The sequence below is a fragment of the Rhinoderma darwinii genome, unplaced genomic scaffold, assembly GCF_050947455.1.
Source record: "Rhinoderma darwinii isolate aRhiDar2 unplaced genomic scaffold, aRhiDar2.hap1 Scaffold_717, whole genome shotgun sequence".
In the NCBI taxonomy this organism is placed as follows: domain Eukaryota; kingdom Metazoa; phylum Chordata; class Amphibia; order Anura; family Rhinodermatidae; genus Rhinoderma; species Rhinoderma darwinii.
This window is the reverse complement of record NW_027464278.1, coordinates 239,904-260,912: the sequence shown is the minus strand read 5'-3', so window position 1 is coordinate 260,912 and position 21,009 is coordinate 239,904. Positions and strand designations below refer to the sequence as shown.

Genomic DNA, 21,009 nt, shown 5'->3' with positions numbered 1-21,009 from the left:
GTATGAGGTTCTGCAGCAGCTGTGGGGGTGTATATGAGGTTCTGCAGCAGCTGAGGTATGTTATATGAGGTTCTGCTGCAGATGTGGGGGTGTATATGAGGTTATGCAGCAGCAGATGTATGTTATATGAGGTTCTGCAGCAGCTGAGGTATGTTATATGAGGTTCTGCAGCAGCTGGGGTATGTTCATGAGGTTCTGCAGCAGCTGCAGGGGTGTATATAAGGTTCTGCAGGAGCTGAGGGGGTGTATGAGGTTCTGCAGCAGCTGTGGGGTGTATATGAGGTTCTGCAGCAGCTGTGGGGGTGTATATGAGGTTCTGCAGCAGCTGTGGGGGTGTATATGAGGTTCTGCAGCAGCTGAGGTATGTTTTCTATGAGGTTCTGCTGCAGATGTGGGGGTGTATATGAGGTACTGCAGCAGCTGAGGTATGTTATATGAGGTTCTGCAGCAGCTGAGGTATGTTATATGAGGTTCTGCAGCAGTTGGGGTATGTTCATGAGGTTCTGCAGCAGCTGTAGGGGTGTATATAAGGTTCTGCAGGAGCTGAGGGGGTGTATGAGGTTCTGCAGCAGCTGTGGGGGTGTATATGAGGTTCTGCAGCAGCTGAGGTATGTTATATGAGGTTCTGCTGCAGATGTGGGGGTGTATATGAGGTTCTGCAGCAGCTGAGGTATGTTATATGAGGTTCTGCAGCAGCTGAGGTATGTTATATGAGGTTCTGCAGCAGCTGGGGTATGTTCATGATGTTCTGCAGCAGCTGTAGGGGTGTATATAAGGTTCTTCAGGAGCTGAGGGGGTGTATGAGGTTCTGCAGCAGCTGTGGGGGTGTATATGAGGTTCTGCAGCAGCTGTGGGGGTGTATATGAGGTTCTGCAGCAGCTGTGGGGGTGTATATGAGGTTCTGCAGCAGCTGAGGTATGTTATATGAGGTTCTGCTGCAGATGTGGGGGTGTATATGAGGTTCTGCAGCAGCTGAGGTATGTTATATGAGGTTCTGCAGCAGCTGAGGTATGTTATAGGAGGTTCTGCAGCAGCTGGGGTATGTTCATGAGGTTCTGCAGCAGCTGTAGAGGTGTATATAAGGTTCTGCAGGAGCTGAGGGGGTGTATGAGGTTCTGCAGCAGCTGTGGGGGTGTATATGAGGTTCTGCAGCAGCTGTGTGGGTGTATATGAGGTTCTGCAACAGCTGAGGTATGTTATATGAGGTTCTGCTGCAGCTGTGGGGGTGTATATGAGGTTCTGCAGGAGCTGTGGCTGTGTATGAGGTTCTGCTGCAGCTGTGGGGGTGTATATGAGGTTCTGCAGCAGCTGAGGTATGTTATATGAGGTTCTGCAGCAGCTGAGGTATGTTATATGAGGTTCTGCAGCAGCTGTGGGGTGTATATGAGGCTCTGCTGCAGTACTATGAATGTTATTTATGTTTTCCGTTATTCTCTCCGAGTGACGGTATGACAGCCGGTCGGACGTGCTCGGTTGAGCTTCCAGGTTATGCGTTCACAGACGTAACCCGGGCCCTGCCCCCCTCACATCTGCTTCCGGCTTATGTTTTTCTTTACTTCCGGGTAGGAGGAGTTCTGGAGAGCGGCATATTCTGCTCTGAGACTACATCTCCCACCATGCCTGATTGTGAACATGCGCGGTGAGCTTTACTGGAGATGCAGGGAACACGCACATTCGTTTTAGTGTCTGCCTTTGCTTTGCTAGGCATCATGGGACATGTAGGTTGACGTCGGCTCCGCCCCCTGTGAGATCATCACTGTAGGATTGAGGCTTGGGATAGACAACCCGGAAGTGAAGTGAAACGCAGCAACAAGAAGTGGAAGGGCAGAAAAAAAAAACTTTTCTCTCCCAGTCACTGAGGAAGAGGAGCTCCCCCGCCCGCAGCGCACAGCAGGTAATGTAATAATGTTATAATAAACGTGTCCACAGAGGATGGATCCCACTGCCCCGCACAGACCTCAGGAAACATTTATAGAGAGGGAATGTTAAGGCATGGCAGGGGGGCGGCACAGGGCGTATACAGGGGGGGCGGCACAGGGCGTATACAGGGGGGGCGGCACAGGGCGTATACAGCGGGGCGGCACAGGGCGTATACTGCGGGGGCGGCACAGGGCGTATACAGGGAGGGGGGCACAGGGCGTATACAGCGGGGCGGCACAGGGCGTATACAGGGGGGGCGGCACAGGGCGTATACTGCGGGGGCGGCACAGGGCGTATACAGGGAGGGGGGCACAGGGCGTATACAGCGGGGCGGCACAGGGCGTATACTGGGGGGGCGGCACAGGGCGTATACAGGGGGGGCGGCACAGGGCGTATACTGGGGGGGCGGCACAGGGCGTATACAGGGGGGCGGCACAAGGCGTATACAGGGGGGGCGGCACAGGGCGTATACAGCGGGGGCGGCACAGGGAGTGTGTGAGGGGCGTATACAGCGGAGCGTGCGGGGGGTGTATACAGTGGAGCGTGCAAGGGGTGTATACAGTGGAGCGTGCGGGGGGTGTATACAGTGGAGCGTGCGGGGGGTGTATACAGTGGAGCGCGTATACAGCGGAGGCGGAACAGGGCGTATACAGCGGACTGTGGGGGGCGTATACAGCGGTGTGTGCGGGGGGCGGATACAGCGGACTGCGGGGGGCGGATACAGCGGAGTGCGCGGGGTCGTATACAGCGGACTGCGGGGGGCGTATACAGCGGACTGCGGGGGGCGTATACAGCGGAATGCGGGGGGCGTATGCAGCGGACTGCGTGGGCGTATGCAGCGGACTGCGGGGGGGCATATACAGCGGACTGCGGGGGGCGTATACAGCGGACTGCGGGGGGCGTATACAGCGGAGTGAGCGGGGCGTATACAGCGGAGTGCGCGGGGTCGTATACAGCGGACTGCGGGGGGCGTATACAGCGGACTGCGGGGGGCGTATACAGCGGAATGCGGGGGGCGTATGCAGCGGACTGCGTGGGCGTATGCAGCGGACTGCGGGGGGCGTATACAGCGGACTGCGGGGGGCGTATACAGCGGAGTGAGCGGGGCGTATACAGCGGAGTGTGCGGGGGCGTATACAGCGGAGTGTGCGGGGGCATATACAGCGGAGTGTGCGGGGGCGTATACAGTGGAGTGTGCGGGGGAGTATACAGTGGAGTGTGCGGGGGAGTATACAGTGGAGTGTGCGGGGGCGGTACAGCGGAGTGTGCGGGGGCGTATACAGTGGAGTGTGTGGGGGCGTATACAGTGGAGTGTGCGGGGGCGTATACAGTGGAGTGTGTGGGGGCGTATACAGCGGAGTGTGCGGGGGCGTATACAGTGGAGTGTGCGGGGGCGTATACAGTGGAGTGTGCGGGGGCGTATACAGTGGAGTGTGCGGGGGAGTATACAGTGGAGTGTGCGGGGGCGTATACAGTGGAGTGTGCGGGGGCGTATACAGTGGAGTGTGCGGGGGCGTATACAGTGGAGTGTGCGGGGGAGTATACAGGGGAGCGTCTAGGATTATACGGCGGAGCGTCTAGGATTATACGGCGGAGCGTCTAGGATTATACGGCGGAGCGTCTAGGATTATACGGCGGAGCGTCTAGGATTATACGGCGGAGCGTCTAGGATTATACGGCGGAGCGTCTAGGATTATACAGCGGTGTGTCTAGGATTATACGGCGGAGCGTCTAGGATTATACGGCGGAGCGTCTAGGAGTATACGGCGGTGTGGCTAGGATTATACGGCGGTGTGTCTAGGATTATACGGCGGTGTGTCTAGGATTATACGGCGGTGTGGCTAGAAGGATTATACGGCGGTGTGTCTAGGATTATACTGCGGTGTGTCTAGAAGGATTATACGGCGGTGTGGCTAGGATTATACTGCGGTGTGTCTAGAAGGAGTATACGGCGGTGTGTCTAGGATTATACTGCGGTGTGTCTAGAAGGATTATACGGCGGTGTGTCTAGGATTATACGGCGGTGTGTCTAGGATTATACGGCGGTGTGGGTAGGATTATACTGCGGTGTGTCTAGAAGGATTATACGGCGGTGTGGGTAGGATTATACTGCGGTGTGTCTAGGATTATACGGCGGTGTGTGCGGGGGCGTATACGGCGGTGTGTCTAGGATTATACGGCGGTGTGGGTAGGATTATACTGCGGAGCGTCTAGGATTATACGGCGGTGTGTGCGGGGGCGTATACGGCGGTGTGTCTAGGATTATACGGCGGTGTGTCTAGGAGTATACGGCGGTGTGTCTAGGATTATACGGCGGTGTGTACGGGGGCGTATACGGCGGTGTGTCTAGGATTATACGGCGGAACGTCTAGGAGTATACGGCGGTGTGGCTAGGATTATACGGCGGTGTGTGTCTAGGAGTATACGGCGGTGCGTCTAGGATTATACAGCGGAGTGTGCGGGGGCGTATACAGCGGAGCGTCTAGGAGTATACGGCGGTGTGGCTAGGATTATACTGCGGTGTGTCTAGAAGGATTATACGGCGGTGTGGCTAGAAGGATTATACGGCGGAGCGTCTAGGATTATACGGCGGTGTGTGCGGGGGCGTATACGGCGGAGCGTCTAGGATTATACGGCGGAGCGTCTAGGATTATACGGCGGAGCGTCTAGGATTATACGGCGGAGCGTCTAGGATTATACGGTGGTGTGTCTAGGATTATACGGCGGTTTGTCTAGGATTATACGGCGGTGTGTCTAGGATTATACGGCGGTGTGTCTAGGATTATACGGCGGTGTGGCTAGGATTATACAGCGGAGTGTGCGGGGGCGTATACGGCGGAGCGTCTAGGAGTATACGGCGGTGTGGCTAGGATTATACAGCGGTGTGTCTAGGATTATACGGCGGTGCGTCTAGGATTATACTGCGGTGTGTCTAGAAGGATTATACGGCGGTGTGTCTAGGATTATACGGCGGTGTGTCTAGGATTATACGGCGGTGTGTCTAGGATTATACGGCGGTTCGTCTAGGATTATACAGCAGAGTGTGCGGGGGCGTATACTGCGGTGTGGCTAGGAGTTTACGGCGGTGTGGCTAGGATTATACGGCGGTGTGTCTAGAAGGATTATACGGCGGTGTGTCTAGGATTATACGGCGGTGTGTCTAGAAGGATTATACGGCGGTGTGTCTAGGATTATACGGCGGTGTGGCTAGGATTATACTGCGGTGTGTCTAGAAGGATTATACGGTGGTGTGTCTAGGATTATACTGCGGTGTGTCTAGAAGGATTATACGGCGGTGTGTCTAGGATTATACTGCAGTGTGTCTAGAAGGATTATACGGCGGTGTGGCTAGGATTATACGGCGGTGTGGCTAGGATTATACAGCGGAGTGTGCGGAGGTGTATACGGCGGAGCGTCTAGGAGTATACGGCGGTGTGGCTAGGATTATACTGCGGAGTGGGCGGGGGCGTATACGGCGCAGCGTCTAGGAGTATACGGCGGTGTGTCTAGGATTATACGGCGGTGCGTCTAGGATTATACAGCGGAGTGTGCGGAGGTGTATACGGCGGAGCGTCTAGGAGTATACGGCGGTGTGGCTAGGATTATACTGCGGTGTGTCTAGAAGGATTATACGGCGGTGTGTCTAGGATTATACTGCAGTGTGTCTAGAAGGATTATACGGCGGTGTGTCTAGGATTATACTGCGGTGTGGCTAGGATTATACGGCGGTGTGTCTAGGATTATACGGCGGTGTGTCTAGGATTATACGGCGGTGTGGCTAGGATTATGCTGCGGTGTGTCTAGAAGGATTATACGGCGGTGTGTCTAGGATTATACTGCGGTGTATCTAGAAGGATTATACGGCGGTGTGTCTAGGATTATACTGCGGTGTGTCTAGAAGGATTATACGGCGGTGTGTCTAGGATTATACGGCGGTGTGTCTAGAAGGATTATACGGCGGTGTGGCTAGGATTATACGGCGGTGTGGCTAGGATTATACTGCGGTGTGTCTAGAAGGATTATACGGCGGTGTGTCTAGGATTATACGGCGGTGTGTCTAGGATTATACGGCGGAGTGTGCGGGGGCGTATACGGCGGAGCGTCTAGGAGTATACGGCGGTGTGTCTAGGATTATACGGCGGAGCGTCTAGGATTATACAGCGGAGCGTCTAGGATTATACGGCGGTGTGGCTAGGATTATACGGCGGTGTGTCTAGGATTATACGGCGGTGTGGCTAGGATTATACAGCGGAGTGTGCGGGGGCGTATACGGCGGAGCGTCTAGGAGTATACGGCGGAGCGTCTAGGAGTATACGGCGGAGCGTCTAGGAGTATACGGCGGTGTGTCTAGGATTATACGGCGGTGCGTCTAGGATTATACAGCGGAGTGTGCGGGGGCGTATACGGCGGAGCGTCTAGGAGTATACGGCGGTGTGTCTAGGATTATACGGCGGTGTGTCTAGGATTATACGGCGGTGTGTCTAGGATTATACGGCGGTGTGTCTAGGATTATACTGCGGTGTGTCTAGAAGGATTATACGGCGGTGTGTCTAGGATTATACTGCGGTGTGTCTAGAAGGATTATACGGCGGTGTGTCTAGGATTATACGGCGGTGTGGCTAGAAGGATTATACGGCGGAGCGTCTAGGATTATACGGCGGTGTGTGCGGGGGCGTATACGGCGGAGCGTCTAGGATTATACGGTGGTGTGTCTAGGAGTATACGGCGGTGTGTCTAGGAGTATACGGCGGTGTGTCTAGGAGTATACGGCGGTGTGTCTAGGAGTATACGGCGGTGTGTCTAGGAGTATACGGCGGTGTGTGCGGGGGCGTATACGGCGGAGCGTCTAGGAGTATACGGTGGAGCGTCTAGGATTATACGGCGGTGTGTCTAGGATTATACGGCGGTGTGTCTAGGATTATACGGCGGTGTGTCTAGGATTATACGGCGGTGTGTCTAGGATTATACGGCGGTTCGTCTAGGATTATTCAGCGGAGTGTGCGGGGGCGTATACGGCGGAGCGTCTAGGAGTTTACGGCGGTGTGGCTAGGATTATACGGCGGTGTGTCTAGGATTATACGGCGGTGTGTCTAGGAGATTATACGGCGGTTCGTCTAGGATTATACAGCGGAGTGTGCGGGGGCGTATACTGCGGTTTGGCTAGGAGTTTACGGCGGTGTGGCTAGGATTATACGGCGGTGTGTCTAGAAGGATTATACGGCGGTGTGTCTAGGATTATACGGCGGTGTGTCTAGAAGGATTATACGGCGGTGTGTCTAGGATTATACGGCGGTGTGTCTAGAAGGATTATACGGCGGTGTGTCTAGGATTATACGGCGGTGTGGCTAGGATTATACTGCGGTGTGTCTAGAAGGATTATACGGTGGTGTGTCTAGGATTATACTGCGGTGTGTTTAGAAGGATTATACGGCGGTGTGTCTAGGATTATACTGCGGTGTGTCTAGAAGGATTATACGGCGGTGTGGCTAGGATTATACGGCGGTGTGGCTAGGATTATACAGCGGAGTGTGCGGAGGTGTATACGGCGGAGCGTCTAGGAGTATACGGCGGTGTGGCTAGGATTATACTGCGGAGTGTGCGGGGGCGTATACGGCGCAGCGTCTAGGAGTATACGGCGGTGTGTCTAGGATTATACGGCGGTGTGGCTAGGATTATACTGCGGTGTGTCTAGAAGGATTATACGGCGGTGTGTCTAGGATTATACTGCAGTGTGTCTAGAAGGATTATACGGCGGTGTGTCTAGGATTATACGGCGGTGTGGCTAGGATTATGCTGCGGTGTGTCTAGAAGGATTATACGGCGGTGTGTCTAGGATTATACTGCGGTGTGTCTAGAAGGATTATACGGCGGTGTGTCTAGGATTATACGGCGGTGGGTCTAGAAGGATTATACGGCGGTGTGGCTAGGATTATACGGCGGTGTGGCTAGGATTATACAGCGGAGTGTGCGGGGGCGTATACGGCGGTGTTTCTAGGATTATACGGCGGTGTGGCTAGGATTATACTGCGGTGTGTCTAGAAGGATTATACGCCGGAGTGGCTAGAAGGATTATACGGCGGAGCGTCTAGGATTATACGGCGGTGTGTGCGGGCGCGTATACGGCGGAGCGTCTAGGATTATACGGCGGTGTGTCTAGGAGTATACGGCGGTGTGTCTAAGATTATACGGCGGTGCGTCTAGGATTATACAGCGGAGTGTGCGGGGGCGTATACGGCGGAGCGTCTAGGAGTATGCAGTGGAGCGTCTAGGATTATACGGCGGTGTGTCTAGGATTATACGGCGGTGTCTCTAGGATTATACGGCGGTGTGTCTAGGATTATACGGCGGTTCGTCTAGGATTATACAGCGGAGTGTGCGGGGGCGTATACGGCGGAGCGTCTAGGAGTATACGGCGGTGTGGCTAGGATTATACGGCGGTGTGTCTAGGATTATACGGCGGTGCGTCTAGGATTATACAGCGGAGTGTGCGGGGGCGTATACGGCGGAGCGTCTAGGAGTATACGGCGGTGTGGCTAGGATTATACGGCGATGCGTCTAGGATTATACAGCGGAGTGTGCGGGGGCGTATACGGCGGAGCGTCTAGGAGTATACGTCGGTGTGTCTAGGACTATACGGCGGTGTGGCTAGGATTATACAGCGGAGTGTGCGGGGGCGTATACGGCGGAGCGTCTAGGATTATACGGCGGTGTGTCTAGAAGGATTATACGGCGGTGTGGCTAGGATTATACGGCGGTGTGGCTAGGATTATACTGCGGTGTGTCTAGAAGGATTATACGGCGGTGTGGCTAGAAGGATTATACGGCGGAGCGTCTAGGATTATACGGCGGTGTGTGCGGGGGCGTATACGGCGGAGCGTCTAGGATTATACGGCGGTGTGTCTAGGAGTATACGGCGGTGTGTCTAGGAGTATACGGCGGTGTGTCTAGGAGTATACGGCGGTGTGTCTAGGAGTATACGGCGGTGTGTCTAGGAGTATACGGCGGTGTGTCTAGGATTATACGGCGGTGCGTCTAGGATTATACAGCGGAGTGTGCGGGGGCGTATACGGCGGAGCGTCTAGGAGTATACAGTGGAGCGTCTAGGATTATACGGCGGTGTGTCTAGGATTATACGGCGGTGTGTCTAGGATTATACGGCGGTGTGTCTAGGATTATACGGCGGTGCGTCTAGGATTATACAGCGGAGTGTGCGGGGGCGTATACGGCGGAGCATCTAGGAGTATACGGCGGTGTGGCTAGGATTATACGGCGGTGTGTCTAGGATTATACGGCGGTGCGTCTAGGATTATACAGCGGAGTGTGCGGGGGCGTATACGGCGGAGCATCTAGGAGTATACGGCGGTGTGTCTAGGATTATACGGTGGTGTGGCTAGGATTATACAGCGGAGTGTGCGGGGGCGTATACGGCGGAGCGTCTAGGAGTATTCGGCGGTGTGGCTAGGATTATACTGCGGTGTGCCTAGAAGGATTATACGGCGGTGTGTCTAGGATTATACTGCGGTGTGTCTAGAAGGATTATACGGCGGTGTGTCTAGGATTATACTGCGGTGTGTCTAGAAGGATTATACGGCGGTGTGTCTAGGATTATACGGCGGTGTGGGTAGGATTATACTGCGGTGTGTCTAGAAGGATTATACGGCGGTGTGGCTAGGATTATACTGCGGTGTGTCTAGAAGGATTATACGGCGGTGTGTCTAGGATTATACTGCGGTGTGTCTAGAAGGATTATACGGCGGTGTGTCTAGGATTATACGGCGGTGTGGGTAGGATTATACTGCGGTGTGTCTAGAAGGATTATACGGCGGTGTGGCTAGAAGGATTATACGGCGGAGCGTCTAGGATTATACGGCGGTGTGTGCGGGGGCGTATACGGCGGAGCGTCTAGGATTATACGGCGGTGTGTCTAGGAGTATACGGCGGTGTGTCTAGGAGTATACGGCGGTGTGTCTAGGAGTATACGGCGGTGTGTCTAGGATTATACGGCGGTGCGTCTAGGATTATACAGCGGAGTGTGCGGGGGCGTATACGGCGGAGCGTCTAGGAGTATACAGTGGAGCGTCTAGGAGTATACAGTGGAGCGTCTAGAATTATACGGCGGTGTGTCTAGGATTATACGGCGGTGTGTCTAGGATTATACGGCGGTGTGTCTAGGATTATACGGCGGTGTGTCTAGGATTATACGGCGGTGTGTCTAGGATTATACGGCGGTGCGTCTAGGATTATACAGCGGAGTGTGCGGGGGCGTATACGGCGGAGCGTCTAGGAGTATACGGCGGTGTGTCTAGGATTATACGGCGGTGCGTCTAGGATTATACAGCGGAGTGTGCGGGGGCGTATACGGCGGAGCGTCTAGGAGTATACGGCGGTGTGTCTAGGATTATACGGCGGTGTGGCTAGGATTATACAGCGGAGTGTGCGGGGGCGTATACGGCGGTGTGTCTAGGATTATACGGCGGTGTGGCTAGGATTATACTGCGGTGTGTCTAGAAGGATTATACGCCGGTGTGGCTAGAAGGATTATACGGCGGTGTGGCTAGGATTATACGGCGGTGTGTGCGGGGGCGTATACGGCGGAGCGTCTAGGATTATACGGCGGTGTGTCTAGGAGTATACGGCGGTGTGTCTAAGATTATACGGCGGTGCGTCTAGGATTATACAGCGGAGTGTGCGGGGGCGTATACGGCGGAGCGTCTAGGAGTATACAGTGGAGCGTCTAGGATTATACGGCGGTGTGTCTAGGATTATACAGCGGTGTCTCTAGGATTATACGGCGGTGTGTCTAGGATTATACGGCGGTGCGTCTAGGATTATACAGCGGAGTGTGCGGGGGCGTATACGGCGGAGCGTCTAGGAGTATACGGCGGTGTGGCTAGAATTATACGGCGGTGTGTCTAGGATTATACGGCGGTGCGTCTAGGATTATACAGCGGAGTGTGCGGGGGCGTATACGGCGGAGCGTCTAGGAGTATACGGCGGTGTGGCTAGGATTATACGGCGGTGTGTCTAGGATTATACGGCGATGCGTCTAGGATTATACAGCGGAGTGTGCGGGGGCGTATACGGCGGAGCGTCTAGGATTATACGGCGGTGTGGCTAGGATTATACAGCGGAGTGTGCAGGGGGGTATACGGCGGTGTGTCTAGGATTATACGGCGGTGTGTCTAGGATTATACGGCGGTGTGGCTAGGATTATACTGCGGTGTGTCTAGAAGGATTATACGGCGGTGTGGCTAGAAGGATTATACGGCGGAGCGTCTAGGATTATACGGCGGTGTGTGCGGGGGCGTATACGGCGGAGCGTCTAGGAGTATACGGCGGTGTGTCTAGGAGTATACGGCGGTGTGTCTAGGAGTATACGGCGGTGTGTCTAGGAGTATACGGCGGTGTGTCTAGGAGTATACGGCGGTGTGTCTAGGATTATACGGCGGTGCGTCTAGGATTATACAGCGGAGTGTGCGGGGGCGTATACGGCGGAGCGTCTAGGAGTATACAGTGGAGCGTCTAGGATTATACGGCGGTGTGTCTAGGATTATACGGCGGTGTGTCTAGGATTATACGGCGGTGTGTCTAGGATTATACGGCGGTGCGTCTAGGATTATACAGCGGAGTGTGCGGGGGCGTATACGGCGGAGCGTCTAGGAGTATACGGCGGTGTGGCTAGGATTATACGGCGGTGTGTCTAGGATTATACGGCGGTGCGTCTAGGATTATACAGCGGAGTGTGCGGGGGCGTATACGGCGGAGCGTCTAGGAGTATACGGAGGTGTGTCTAGGATTATACGGCGGTGTGGCTAGGATTATACAGCAGAGTGTGCGGGGTCGTATACGGCGGAGCGTCTAGGATTATACGGCGGTGCGTCTAGGATTATACGGCGGTGCGTCTAGGATTATACAGAGGAGTGTGCGGGGGCGTATACGGCGGAGCGTCTAGGAGTATACGGCGGTGTGGCTAGGATTATACGGCGGTGTGTCTAGGATTATACGGCGGTGCGTCTAGGATTATACGGCGGTGCGTCTAGGATTATACAGCGGAGTGTGCGGGGGCGTGTAGGAATATACGGCGGTGTGTCTAGGATTATACGGCGGAGCGTCTAGGATTATACGGCGGTATGTGCGGGGGCGTATACGGCGGAGCGTCTAGGATTATACGGCGGTGTGTCTAGGAGTATACGGCGGTGTGTCTAGGATTATACGGCGGTGTGTCTAGGATTATACGGCGGTGCGTCTAGGATTATACAGCGGAGTGTGCGGGGGCGTATACGGCGGAGCGTCTAGGAGTATACGGCGGTGTGGCTAGGATTATACGGCGGTGTGTCTAGGATTATACGGCGGTGCGTCTAGGATTATACAGCGGAGTGTGCGGGGGCGTATACGGCGGAGCGTCTAGGAGTATACGGCGGTTTGTCTAGGATTATACGGCGGAGCGTCTAGGATTATACGGCGGTGTGTGCGGGGGCGTATACGGCGGAGCGTCTAGGATTATACGGCGGTGTGTCTAGGAGTATACGGCGGTGTGTCTAGGATTATACGGCGGTGTGTCTAGGATTATACGGCGGTGCGTCTAGGATTATACAGCGGAGTGTGCGGGGGCGTATACGGCGGAGCGTCTAGGAGTATACGGCGGTGTGGCTAGGATTATACGGCGGTGTGGCTAGGATTATACAGCGGAGTGTGCGGGGGCGTATACGGCGGAGCGTCTAGGAGTATACGGCGGTGTGTCTAGGATTATACGGCGGAGCGTCTAGGATTATACGGCGGTGTGTGCGGTGGCGTATACGGCGGAGCGTCTAGGATTATACGGCGGTGTGTCTAGGATTATACGGCGGTGTGTCTAGGATTATACGGCGGAGCGTCTAGGATTATACGGCGGTGTGTGTGGGGGCGTATACGGCGGAGCGTCTAGGATTATACGGCGGTGTGTCTAGGAGTATACGGCGGTGTGTCTAGGAGTATACGGCGGTGTGTCTAGGATTATACGGCGGTGTGTCTAGGATTATACGGCGGTGTGTCTAGGATTATACGGCGGAGCGTCTAGGAGTATACGGCGGTGTGTCTAGGATTATACGGCGGTGCGTCTAGGATTATACAGCGGAGTGTGCGGGGGCGTATACGGCGGAGCGTCTAGGAGTATACGGCGGTGTGGCTAGGATTATACGGCGGTGTGTCTAGGATTATACGGCGGTGCGTCTAGGATTATACAGCGGAGTGTGCGGGGGCGTATACGGCGGAGCGTCTAGGAGTATACGGCGGTTTGTCTAGGATTATACGGCGGAGCGTCTAGGATTATACGGCGGTGTGTCTAGGAGTATACGGCGGAGCGTCTAGGATTATACGGCGGTGTGTCTAGGATTATACGGCGGTGTGTCTAGGATTATACGGCGGTGCGTCTAGGATTATACAGCGGAGTGTGCGGGGGCGTATACGGCGGAGCGTCTAGGAGTATACGGCGGTGTGGCTAGGATTATACGGCGGTGTGTCTAGGATTATACGGTGGTGCGTCTAGGATTATACGGCGGTGTGTGCGGGGGCGTATACGGCGGAGCGTCTAGGATTATACGGCGGTGTGTCTAGGATTATACGGCGGTGTGTCTAGGATTATACGGCGGAGCGTTTAGGATTATACGGCGGTGTGTGCGGGGGCGTATACGGCGGAGCGTCTAGGATTATACGGCGGTGTGTCTTGGAGTATACGGCGGTGTGTCTAGGAGTATACGGCGGTGTGGCTAGGATTATACGGCGGTGTGTCTAGGATTATACGGTGGTGCGTCTAGGATTATACGGCGGTGTGTGCGGGGGCGTATACGGCGGAGCGTCTAGGATTATACGGCGGTGTGTCTAGGATTATACGGCGGTGTGTCTAGGATTATACGGCGGAGCGTCTAGGATTATACGGCGGTGTGTGCGGGGGCGTATACGGCGGAGCGTCTAGGATTATACGGCGGTGTGTCTTGGAGTATACGGCGGTGTGTCTAGGAGTATACGGCGGTGTGGCCGTCGGCAGTATACTACTAGTCAGTAGTTTGATACCTTTTATTTATTTATTTCACAATAACGTAATAACGCTGCGTGGAGCCGTCTCGTTATGTAAATGTGTGTGTCGCTGTATAGGGTGTGTAGGTCCTAGGGGGGGGGAGTGGGGGCTCCGTAACTAAAACAATCTAACAACAATAGAGTTAATCCACAAGAGCCCTCTCCAGCCCTTCCAATATCCCCTCAGCGGCCTGGAGGGTAATTCACAACATGTGACCAGGGAGGAACAGGTTAATCGAGTGTCGGCTGCACAGCGGTCCATACCTTCTAAGGACTTATTCACACAAGTATTTCTTGTCCGTGCTGTCACATTGAGTTCTAGGTGTGCGGGGGAAAAATGGACAGCGAATGGACGACTTCTGTGCGACATACTCGGCGTCTGTGCTGGTCCTCGGCGTCTGTGCAGGTTCTCGGCGTCTGTGCTGGTCCTCGGCGTCTGTGCTGGTCCTCGGCGTCTGTGCTGGTCCTCGGCGTCTGTGCTGGTCCTCGGCGTCTGTGCTGGTCCTCGGCGTCTGTGCAGGTCCTCGGCGTCTGTGCAGGTCCTCCGCGTCTGTGCAGGTCCTCCGCGTCTGTGCAGGTCCTCGGCGTCTGTGCAGGTCCTCGGCGTCTGTGCAGGTCCTCGGCGTCTGTGCAGGTCCTCGGCGTCTGTGCTGGTCCTCGGCGTCTGTGCTGGTCCTCGGCGTCTGTGCTGGTCCTCGACGTCCTCATCATCATCATCAGGTCTGTCACTATATACAGCAGTCTCATCATCATCATCATGTTGTGGTTGCTAAGTCATCCCCCGGTCTAGTGTAAACGCTGCCACTGCTCAGCCCCCAGTCTAGTGTAAACGCTGCCGCCGCTCAGCCCCCGGCATAGTGTAAACGCTGCCACCGCTCAGCCCCCGGTCTAGTGTAAACGCTGCCACCGCTCAGCCCCCGGTCTAGTGTAAACGCTGCCACCGCTCAGCCCCCGGTCTAGTGTAAACGCTGCCACCGCTCAGCCCCCGGTCTAGTGTAAACGCTGCCACCGCTCCGCCCCCGGTCTAGTGTAAACACTGCCACCGCTCAGCCCCCGGTCTAGTGTAAACGCTGCCACCGCTCAGCCCCTGGTCTGGTGTAAATGCTGTCACCTCGTTCTTAGTCGTTATTTGGAGGATGAAAAATTGCGTGTGCTTGAGCAGGGATTCGGCGTGATTGCGTGTGCTTGAGCAGGGATTCGGCGTGATTGCGTCTGCTTGAGCAGGGATTCGGCGTGATATTGTGTGCTTGGGCAGGGATTCGGCGTGATTGCGTGTGCTTGGGCAGGGATTCGGCGTGATTGCGTGTGCTTGGGCAGGGATTCGGCGTGATTGCGTGTGCTTGGGCAGGGATTCGGCGTGATTGCGTGTGCTTGGGCAGGGATTCGGCGTGATTGCGTGTGCTTGGGCAGGGATTCGGCGTGATTGCGTGTGCTTGGGCAGGGATTCGGCGTGATTGCGTGTGCTTGGGCAGGGATTCGGCGTGATTGCGTGTGCTTGGGCAGGGATTCGGCGTGATTGCGTGTGCTTGGGCAGGGATTCGGCTTGATTGCGTGTGCTTGGGCAGGGATTCGGTTGATTGTGTGTGCTTGGGAAGGGATTCGGCGTGATATTGTGTGCTTGGGCAGGGATTCGGCATGATTGTGTGTGCTTGGGCAGGGATTCGGCTTGATTGCGTGTGCTTGGGCAGGGATTCGGCGTGATTGCGTGTGCTTGGGCAGGGATTCGGCGTGATTGCGTGTGCTTGGACAGGGATTCGGCGTGATTGCGTGTGCTTGGACAGGGATTCGGCGTGATTGTGTGTGCTTCGGCAGGGATTCGGCGTGATTGCGTGTGCTTGGGCAGGGATTCGGCGTGATTGCGTGTGCTTGGGCAGGGATTCGGCTTGATTGCGTGTGCTTGGGCAGGGATTCGGCGTGATTGCGTGTGCTTCGGCAGGGATTCGGCGTGATTGTGTGCTTGGGCAGGGATTCGGCGTGATTGCGTGTGCTTGGGCAGGTATTCGGCGTGATTGCGTGTGCTTGGGCAGGTATACGGCGTGATTGCGTGTGCTTCGGCAGGGATTCGGCGTGATTGCGTGTGCTTCGGCAGGGATTCGGCGTGATTGCGTGTGCTTGGGCAGGGATTCGGCGTGATTGCGTGTGCTTGGGCAGGGATTCGGCGTGATTGGGTGTGCTTGGGCAGGGATTCGGCGTGATTGCGTGTGCTTGGGCAGGGATTCGGCGTGATTGCGTGTGCTTCGGCAGGGATTCGGCGTGATTGCGTGTGCTTGGGCAGGGATTCGGCGTGGTTAGAGGCCTGGCTAAACAAAAATGTGTTTTCTGGTGCATGCGCCGCCTATTGTGTCTGTCTTTCACATAACGGACGCCAAGTTTAGTCCCCTTTAGCTCGTGGACTAATCTGTGGGCTATAGCATTCTACACAGATATATTTGTGATACCAAATTGTCTTTCTCACTTTAGGGACCCGGGCAGAGCGTTGTCTCCAGCCGAGGTAACATCAAAGTGAATCCTATGTTTTTGATAAACAGTCTTGAGGACATCATCTGACATATCCACGGAGGATGGACAAGTACCAGAAGCACCTCACCAACCGAATACTAAATCTCACTCTTGAGATCATCTTCATTCTAACTGGAGAGGTGAGGAAATAGTGGAGTAAGACTTCATGGCACCACTAGTGACCATTGATAACACACTGAAGACGTGACTGGGGAGGTGATGGATTACTGGAATGTATATAGTGATGTTTGTTCTCCATACACAGGATTACACAGTAGTGAAGAAGACGTCTGGAGAGAGTGCGACCCCCGGCAGCCGTCCTTGTGAATCGGAAGGATTGAGGAGGACCCAGAGCCCCATCACGGAGCCTCCGCGTCCTTCACCCATACATGAGAGAAAGGATGAGCAGAAGATCCTAGACCTCACCAACAAGATCATTCATCTGCTGACTGGAGAGGTGAGCACTACCGGGAATGCTGGGACGTTATATAGTAACGCTGTGAAGGTGTCGGGATGATGACTGTATCATTGTGTGTCAGGTTCCTATAAGATGTCAGGATCTCACCGTCTATTTCTCCATGGAGGAGTGGGAGTATATAGAAGACCACAAGGATCTCTACAAGGACGTCATGATGGAGGACCACCGTCACCGCACACCACCGGGTAAGAGGGATCTGTACAAGGACGTCATGATGGAGGACCACAGGAACTGCACATCACCGGGTAAGAGGGATCTGTACAAGAAGGTCATGATGGAAGACCACCGGAACCACACACCTCCTGGTAAGAGGGATCTGTACAAGGACATCATGCTGGAGGAGCACCGGAACTACACACCACCGGGTAAGAGGGATCTGTACAAGGACGTCATGATGGAGGACCACCGGAACCAAACATCATCGGGTAAGAGGGATCTCTACAAGGACGTCATGATGGAGGACCACCGGAACCGCACACCTCCGGGTAAGAGATTTAACCACGTTCATCTATGATCAGTATAACACAAGGTAATCGTAGACATCTTACTTCCTTTTCTTTACTCCTAACAGATTTACCAAAAATGGTCACATCTGCATATCAACTGGCTGGTGGTAAGACTAAGCCAGCGTTGTGTGACGGAGTAGACCCCAGAGAAATTGAAATTTGTACACCTATAGAAGACTATATCCAACAATATTCATCTCCACACATTAAAGAAGAACCAGTGTCATTCGAAGAGGAACATCTTCTACACCCGGAAATGTATTCACCTTCAGATGTACACTATACATCTATCCATATTAAGGATGGGTTATGTGATGAAGGGTTCCTCACAAATTCAGATATTTATTCACCTACAGAACATATCCAACAGTACTCCGCTCCATACATTAAGGAGGAACCCGTCTGGGAAGGAGGTCATCTCCTAGACATCGACATTTATACTTCCAGAGATCATCTGCAGTACCCACCTACTCATATTAAAGAGGAACCAGTTTCATTGGAAGGAGGGAAAGTCAAAGATGCCAAGAACCTTTATAGACCCGTCAAAAACACAAGGACGCGATTTACGGCTATGAACCCTGCGACCCTCGTCTCGGGCCAAACATACTACATCTTCGAAGATCAAAAACACCTCAACAACGGCTCAGAGTTGTTAGGCCATAAAGCTTCTCAACTTTTTGAATGTACAGAATGTGGGGATTGCTTTAGGACGAGGTCTCTCTTTGATGTCCATCAGAGGATTCATAAAGGGATGAAGATCTATCCTTGTACGGAATGTGGGAAATGTTTTAGTTGCAGCGCCCACCTTACGCTTCATCAGCGAGTTCATACCGGAGAGAGACCTTTTTCCTGTTCTGATTGTGGGAAATGTTTCAACCGTAATGCTCACCTCACCGTGCACCGTAGGATACACACAGGAGAGAGACCGTACTCCTGCAACGTGTGTGGGAAGAGTTTCAATTGTAGCGCTAGCCTTATTGTCCATCGGAGAATTCACACAGGGGAGAAACCATATCCATGCTCCGAATGTGGTAAACGCTTTGCCACCAATTCCGACCGTGCGAAGCATCTGAAGGTCCATACTGGTATAAAATCTTTCTCTTGCTTGGACTGCAAGAAAAGTTTCAATTGCAAGTCCCATTTAATTAAACATCAGAAAATTCACATTAGGGAAAAGCCATATTCTTGTTCCGTCTGCGGGAAACGTTTTGTCCAGAAGGCACTGCTGACGCTGCATTTAAAGACTCATACAAAGCAGTGACCGGCTCTTATTTTGGCTAACCAGATTATATCATACCCTCCGGAGACCTTATATATTATATGGGGTAATCACACCAGTAAATGCCTCCTGAAGGCCCTGAGCCGAAAGCCAAAATGAAGCATTCCTTGTATGTTAATGTGGTTTCCTTCCCTTAAGTGAGTCTTTCGAGTCCATCGGAAGAACTCTGCACTTTGGGACAGGTACATCTACTTTATATATGGAGTAGAAGGTGCCCTACATTGTGTATGGGGGTGTGGGACTCTGAGGTATATACGGGGAAGGCGAGATACTCTACATTGTGTATGGGGGTGTGAGACTCAGGTATATACGGGGAAGGCGAGATACTCTACATTGTGTATGAGGGTGTGGGACTCTGAAGTGTATACGGGGACGGCGAGATACTCTACATTGTGTATGGGGGTGTGGGACTCTGAGGTATATACGGGGATGGCGAGATACTCTACGTTGTGTATGGGGGTGTGGGACTCTGAGGTATATACGGGGAAGGCGAGATACTCTACGTTGTGTATGGGGGTGTGGGACTCAGGTATATACGGGGAAGGTGAGATACTCTATTGTGTATGAGGGTGTGGGACTCAGGTGTATACGGGGACGGCGAGATACTCTACATTGTGTATGGGGGTGTGGGACTCTGAGGTATATACGGGGAAGGCGAGATACTCTACGTTGTGTATGGGGGTGTGAGACTCAGGTATATATGGGGAAGGTGAGATACTGTATTGTGTATGGGGGTGTGGGACTCTGAAGTATATACGGGGAAGGCGAGATACTCTACATTGTGTATGGGGGTGTGGGACTCTGAGGTATATACGGGGAAGGCGAGATACTCTACATTGTGTATGGGGGTGTGGGACTCTGAGGTATATACGGGGAAGGCGAGATACTCTACGTTGTGTATGGTCACGAGACACTTTGCACTCTCTGAAGACCTTCTCCATATAATTGGTGGACGTGAGATGCCCCTTTATTGTGTATTTTGTAGAATATTAGGTGATGGGGAGAAAAAAAAACACAATTCGGGGCTTCCGACTGGCCAAAAGGGTTCACCGAAAGAAATCCATTAACATGTAGGGCGCTCTTTACATCACATGGCACTTAGATGGACATCTAATGGCTCCACATGTTTAGGTTATCGAAGCGTTTTACAGATGTCCCGGTATTATATCTAAAAAAAAACAACACAAAAATAAAATGATAAAACCCTGTGGACTAATTTTACTTCTATCGTTACCTTGTGCTTTCCACTTTACTTGGGAATGTCTGGATCCCCTCCCCCCGCTGCTGAGAAACGAGTAACCCACCAGCAGCCTCGAGGTGGCCACAAATGGGGACCTCATTTTTTCTGCTAACGTCAGATCCCAGGGATCCCCTTTTGACTTTCTTATGTAAATATGTAGATTAAAAAATGTACATAAAAAAAAAAAGTTGAATAAAGAAAGTATTTAGATCTTGGACTTGTGCGTTACTTCATTGTTATGTCGTAGAGGCCTCCGACGTCTAAAGTCAACACAAAAAGTTCATCGTTTTGGGATCGTAAAAAAATGCGTCATTTGGTGATCAGACATCGACTTTCCATCCGAGTCAATGTAACCATTCGAGAAATCTTACAAGGAGAAATTTTTGTGCCCGTTCTAATGCAAAATACTTGTAAAAGGTGAACTTCCCCTTTAAATAATCTCAGTTTTAAAGAGCCTGCAGTGTTCGGGTATGTTCACACAGGGATGCTGCGTAAAAGCACACCACGTATCCGCCCTGGTCCCCGCAGGGAATTCCGGCGGAAAACCGAACCAAATTGGTGCAGTTTTACGGCCAGAAGGTCCGCTACGAAAATCCTGCGCTAGAAAAAAACAAAAAGTTTCATCCTTTAACCACCGCGACGCGTCCCTCTGCCGTCCTGTTGCCCTGGGACGAGGTTTCATTCCATGTCACCACTGCAGCCTGTTATCGGCTGCTCGGTCACATGGGATGAAACGTCAGCCAAGGGGGCCGGGCTGGACGAAGAAGCACAGAATTCTGGGTAACTATAAGATTTATTATTTTTTCAGAGTTGCGATTTTTGCTCCAGAATCTTTATTTTTCCGGCCACAAAAAAAATGCAACATCTGCGGAGCAATATAGGACATTCAATGTGTTTCACGTAACGGACACACGCTACGTGAAAAAACACGGACAGGTGAATAGCCCCATTGAATTGCATGGGTCCGCGTGCTGTCCGTTTTTTTAACCGACCGCACACAGATGTATAATGAGCTCGTCAGGCCTTAGGATGAGGA

At 53.2% G+C, this 21,009-nt stretch overlaps 1 protein-coding gene across 1 annotated transcript in view; it reads left to right on the top strand.

Annotated features, from left to right (window-relative positions):
• The window catches only part of LOC142729278 (uncharacterized), a 65,271-nt gene extending 45,081 nt beyond the window's left edge, over positions 1–20,190 (top strand). Inside the window, exons 12-15 of the mRNA XM_075849246.1 lie at positions 16,507–16,610; positions 16,736–16,927; positions 17,010–17,433; positions 17,520–20,190. Of these exons, the coding sequence (XP_075705361.1) occupies positions 16,507–16,610; positions 16,736–16,927; positions 17,010–17,433; positions 17,520–18,715 (1,916 nt within the window). The 3' untranslated portion in view covers positions 18,716–20,190. The remainder of the gene's footprint in view (positions 1–16,506; positions 16,611–16,735; positions 16,928–17,009; positions 17,434–17,519) is intronic.
• The last annotated feature ends 819 nt before the right edge of the window (positions 20,191–21,009 follow it).